At 45.6% G+C, this 6,000-nt stretch overlaps 1 protein-coding gene across 2 annotated transcripts in view; it reads left to right on the forward strand.

Annotated features, from left to right (window-relative positions):
* Window positions 1-3,906, forward strand: part of HUNK (hormonally up-regulated Neu-associated kinase) — a 61,374-nt gene extending 57,468 nt beyond the window's left edge. For both annotated transcript variants that reach the window (XM_054808797.1, XM_054808806.1), the window contains exon 10: window positions 794-3,906. In XM_054808797.1, coding sequence (XP_054664772.1) covers window positions 794-1,440 — 647 coding nt within the window. In that variant the 3' untranslated portion in view covers window positions 1,441-3,906. The remainder of the gene's footprint in view (window positions 1-793) is intronic.
* The last annotated feature ends 2,094 nt before the right edge of the window (window positions 3,907-6,000 follow it).

Genomic DNA, 6,000 nt, shown 5'->3' on the forward strand with positions numbered 1-6,000 from the left:
TTGGTCCACTATTCTTTCAATTAGGGGGAACCTAGCAAAGTAGGCTCCTTGGACAGCTTTCCCTAAAGGCAGCAAAATGTGTTTTCTTGCAACTAGCTTGGCATAAGCGAGTGCCAGCATCCTGTAGGAACCAAGCAGGTCTCCTCCTCGAGCTGTTTTGTTTTACTGGGCCAAATCCTGCAAAGATTGTTCCATTTATATTCGGTCCTTGCTGGGGGAAGATTCTCACTGATGTCGATGCAGCAAATCTGTTCCAACTGTAACAGCCTGAATCTGGCCGGTGCAGCTACTCCATATTTACATGTGTGAAACCAAGAACAGATTTTGTTCCAACATGCAAGGAAAGACATTAGTGATTAACTCACTGCTGTCCCCTGTGTCTCTAGGTATGTCAGTGAATACAGTACGCAGACCCAGTTAAAACCATACAGAGTTGTGCTAAGAAAGGAGAAATGTGAGATTTCTCAGACACGGCCTTAGAGGATATAATTAATGCAAACAGCTGAAGACATCTGTGGTTTTCCATGTCCTTGTCTTACTCGGTCTAAGCACTTTTCCTGCCTTTGAGGAAAGGGGCAGGTAAATTACCCATGAAACAGCAACGTAAGTATTAAGAAAAGAGTCAGGGAATTACGTTCTGAGTATATCCCTAAGACCATTTGTTTTAGCTAGTGCATTTGTCACGCTCTTCTAAAATTTGTTAAAGGTGATGTTGGACACTGCCGTAAGGCAGAGAAGGCAGTGCTATTAAATGCAATCTGCTCTTCTGGTTCCTTTTCTGATTGCTTTGCAGACTCCAGCGGTGCGGTAAGCCCTTTCCATGAACCCCTGGCAACCAAGACGGGCTGCGTCACTTCTAGCTCCCTGGAGTACCTCGAAGTCCAGCAGCCGCCCCCCAGAACACCTCGGCTCCTCAAGAGGCAGGAGTCTCCGCAGCAGGAGCCAGCCCGGATCGGTGGCCGGGCAAAGGACTCTCCTCTCATCCTGAATATTGTGCACTCCTTCGAGTCGGTTGACAGAGAGGACCAAATAGACCAGGTTTCCCCCTCACATCAGTACAGGATTTTAGGCTCGCCAATGAATTTTCCTTACAAAAGCTCAAGTGAAAGGACACTGTCCCCGCTTTTTCAGCCAGGGAGTACGTCCCCCGTCCATCCCACCCAAGTCTCTTTCACATATGAAGAAAAAGCGTATCCAGCAAAGGAAGAAGCAGTGTCCCCTACTCAGCTGGTTTCCAACAACCCCCTGGGCAGCCCTAACTGCGTTAAAAGCAGAGGCAGATTCCCCATGATGGGGATCGGACAGATGCTGCGCAAGAGGAACCAGACGATGCAGTCGGCGAGCGACAAGCCACTGGAAGCAAGGATGCCTCAGCTGCAGCAGATGAGCCCCACGCAGATTTCCTTCAATGCAGCAGATGCTGTCAGCGGCCAGTGTTAGTGTGACATCCCAGGATTTGCACTGCTGTTCTCTGAGACCTAACCTTTTTTTTACTTTTAACAAGAAGGGAAAGCCACAGGCACGTTACTGTCACTACATAATACACTACAGTGGTCCAATGTAGAAAATCAGAGGTCTGCTTGTAAGGAAGGTGTTGTCCTACATATTAAAGTTCAAAGAAAAGGGCTCTGCTTGTGCTGTTAAGAAATATTAGCATTTGGCATCTAACTATACCGTAAAACATGTCCTGAAAGAGCTATGTGAATATGTATTTTCACTGCTCTTATCTAGTATTGCAGTAAGGTTGATTGGAAGAGCAGCAAGCATCAACAATTTGATTCATCAAGGTAATCTGCGTGGTGCCATGAATGCCGATCCCATCCGGGATCTGTGGTAAGACTGCCCGTGCTCCATCTGCCTGTGCCACACAGTACATGGTCCTACTACAGGCATTGTTCACGTGGCTAGACAAGTGGAAAAACTCAACATACTATGTCCAGAGTCAACATGCTAACAAGCACTGCCAAAAAGATGAAGTTGGTAGAAGCTTGAATAAAGACACAAGTGATCTAAACATTCAGAAAAGTGGGAGTATTGGAAGTCAAATCAGATTTTACTGTTAATTACATAAAGTAGCTAATAACAAAATCATAAGTTTCATCACATGGAAATTCATCGCACTAGAGGCCTGTTCCTTTCATATGATGGGTCTCCAAGCGGATGCTTCAAACAGTTATCCAGATTGTGACACACTGTGTTTAAACAATCCAGTCACCTCTGATTTTTGCAGCCGTACTAGTTCCACGGCGCTCCTACGTGCAGGACTGCATTAGCCCGTTACAGCACGGCAGCACTGGACACACCTGAAGGCTATTCTGAGAGACTGCAGTGAATTAAAAAGACTAATAAAGGACACATGAACCTGTACCAATGCCATTTTATACTGCAAGATTGGTAATGCAGTGGTTACCAAAAATTTGGTATTGTTACGAGCAGTGAAGTTTAACTTTCTTAAAAGGCACCATGTTCTGCATACCGGTCTTGTTTTTCTAAGTAAATGATACATCTGAGAGGTTGGCACCATTTTTTTGGTTCTGTTTTTGTCTTCAAACCATTTCCTATAAATTAGAAGGTTTAGCCAAAGACTACTCTTTTCTTTCGTCCGTACCGCGCTTGCATATGTGTTTGTGTGCACGGGACATCTCGACAAAGCTTGTTCCAGTCTGGTTCCCAAGTGGGCAGCCCTGGCCCACGTGTGCCCCACTGCCGCCCACCCACTTAATGCCATTTCAAAACCCAGGCAGCAGAGGCGTTGTCTTCTTCTTGGGGTTGTTGCTGGAAGACGGGTACTTTGCGTTGAGACCATCGGTAGGAATCCAAGCCCTATTTTTATCGATATTTTTGCAAACGATTTTGCGGCCCCATTGGTTTGGTGTCTGTGCAAATGCTGAGAGTTCCCCCTGTTTGAGAAGCTTTCCTTCCCGTTTCGTGAGAGAGATACACAGGGACTGGGGGAGGAGGGCCAGCAGAGGCAGGGGAGAAGGTCCCCAGCAGAGCCCATCGCTGAGCGCATGTTCCCGATTCTCAGCATAGCACAGGCCTTACACCAAAATCTGCAAGAAAAAGATTGGATGATAACCCAGATACTGACAGAACAGATAACTGGACTGTTGAGTATTTTGAATGCTTGCTGGCAAAACCAGCAGAGCGTGAATGCCCAGAGCGCCCTTCTCATTCCTGCAGATGGGACCGACCTTCACCTCGGCACTGAAGCCGCCCGTCAGCTCAGTACAGGGGAGTCCGTATGCGTCTTGTACTCTTCAGTGTAGGGAGGACACCCACCTCTGGGGTGGTTAAGCTACCTGTAAAACAGTATACGTGAAAATCCCAATACGGTAAGAAAGACAGCCCTGAAATAATTTTACTCATTTTCAGATTGAAAAATGTCATCATCTGTTTGTACAGAGCACCTGTATGTACATCCTGGCGGTCCATTTCAGCTCTTCCTTTTGTTTAAAAACATCAAAGCATTTTCTTTTTCTTCATGCTAAGAACATGTTTGCGCTGCAAAGCCAGCGAATGGGGACCACTGAAATCCCATCTTTTGCATGCATCGGACTTGCATACCTGAACAGATGGCAGATACTGACTTGAATTACAAACTCAGGTTTATTTGGAACCCAATAAAAGGTTGGGGGAGGCAGGAAAGAGACATGTATTTTTTGTGAAAACCCAGTAAATATGTGTAAGAATCAGAATGAAAGCAGAAATGTTAAATCTTTTATTATATTTATAGAGAATATATGAGTACTACACTGCTAAAACATAACCATGTATCCAGCTTAGACAGTAGCTATGTACAGTCAAACTGCAGTGACCATAGAAGGGACTAACTGAAATACAGTAGTGGATATTCCAGGGGAAAATATTGTATTTGTTATCACTATTAAATATATGTACTTTTTGAACAAGATTGCCATGGACTGCTGACTTTGTTCGCCAGGTCACTATGTAGCAAGCATTAATCTAAGTACAAAAACAACCAGCAAGACGGTGAGGTGACAAAAAGATTGCCAGCACCTTTACCTTCACCCATCAAAGATTATCGCTTTGAATCTGGCTGCTGGCTCGCCTGTATACCCTGAGTGAGCTAAAAGGCACAAGGTGGGATTTCCCTTGCTTAGTATTAGCCCTCTGCGAGTTGCCCATCTAGGTTCTGGTCATTATCCAAGCTCTGTTTGTCACCAGCGGAGGCTGATAGGTATCTCCAGTTCTTCCCACCTTAAAACAGAGGTCCAAAGTGGTGGGAATTAATTGCTCCTCAGCAACACGTAGCTGTATCCAGATACAAGGGAGGGAATAAGGTCAGCGGGTTCAGATGAGAACCCAGCTTTCAACCAGCCATAGAAAGTCACACCGATATAAACAAAAGCATTTGCTGATCAGCTTTTTGCATCTCTGGAGTTCATGTCTTCAAGTTGTAGCAACTAGACCTACCTTTGCTAAGCTTAGCATAGCCATGCAAACTGCTGATCGGCCTTGCAGCTTCAGTTGGAGCATTTCTGTTGTTGATCCTGCAGCTCTTGTAAGTGCTGTTTCTTCCTCCTCGTACCTTTGCACAAATCTGTTTCCTACCACAACTGACGTGAAGACCTCCGAAATCAGCTGAGGTCTCTTGGCACTGAGCCTGTAATGAACCTGGTTGATAGATCTGAAAATACACCTCACACTTGAGGTTTACGCATTGGGGAAAACAGCACTGCTGGGCTTTGGATGCAAGATGGAAGCACCATGGCTTGACGGGGCCTTTTTGAGTTGCTGTTTACGTGCAGAACCCAATGGAGTCAGCGGAGCAGCTGTGAAGCACTTAAAGAGGGTTTTGCAGACTAACTGATCACTGGACAGCAGTTCAGGATCCCTAGTGATACAGTGATTTTGTTCAGGCTCTTCTTCCTGGAAAAATAGGTGTCAAATTTATTCAGCAAGACAAAGAATATATCCACATCTGTTGCAAAAGGTGTTGGGCTTTGTATTTGTCCTGTAAATGGGTTGATAAATACTAAAATTCCCAAGTATCCAGGTTTACAAATCCTAAAACTAAATATCAGTTACTTTCATACTTTAACACTTGATATCACTTGATTTTTGCAACAAAATCCCTTAGTGTGTAGCTGCAAAAAGGTTGGGTCGGGTTTGCAGGAGACTTGTAAGTCTCCAGTGTACCAGTAAGATGGTTTGTCAGCCGTTCCCCAGGGACAGCCCAGCACAAATCTGCCCAGGCCAGCAATGTGGCTGTGGCTAATGTATGGAAGAAGGGAAAGGCGGGGGGAAGACTAAGTGGTCAGTATAGCTTCGCTGTACTTCCGCCGGGCAGACGGTGTCAATGGCAGAGCGTGAGGCTGCTGGTGGGTAAACTCTCGGTGTGTGGCTGGGTCTAGGGCTGATTCTTGTGGTAAGGGAGTTTTAGGGTGGTACAGATACATGCCCTCCACAGCTGGTGTGAGGAAAAGCTCCAACTCAAGAGGAAGATGACCCTTTTTGCTCATTTGTAAAGAAGCTTTACACTTAAGTGTCTGAAGCATCCCAAGCTCGTAAGGGCCATGCTTATCAAGAAGCAGAAATTTCAGGGATGCTATTGCTGTGTGCAGTACTTTGGAGTTTGCCTGCCTCTTCCCTGCTTTTTTAATACTGGGTGGTCAGTTTTCTCTTTTGTTTCCCCCTCCACGTAGCTTCCCTGGAGCATAACAAAATTGCTGGGTACAGCACTGGGGCCTGTTTTTCCTATTAAAAAAGTTGTCATAGCTCTGTGGACTGAGAGCTACAAATCACTCACGTGCAGAAATGCAGCCGTGTGGCAAATTCATTACTAGGTGTGACTCCTACGGTCTTTCAGCAAGTTCCCTGCCTCCTGGTTATGTGACTTGTTTGCATCGGAGGCAGTCGCAAGCAGGAATAGCGCGGGGGAATACCGAGAGAGGGTTCAACTTCATGTCATCACTTATCATTGAAAGAATTTATTTGCAGCAGGTTTTCCGTCAAGGGAGCTGCTCAAGCATTGGT

Source organism: Grus americana, chromosome 1 (assembly GCF_028858705.1).
Source record: "Grus americana isolate bGruAme1 chromosome 1, bGruAme1.mat, whole genome shotgun sequence".
In the NCBI taxonomy this organism is placed as follows: Eukaryota; Metazoa; Chordata; class Aves; order Gruiformes; family Gruidae; genus Grus; species Grus americana.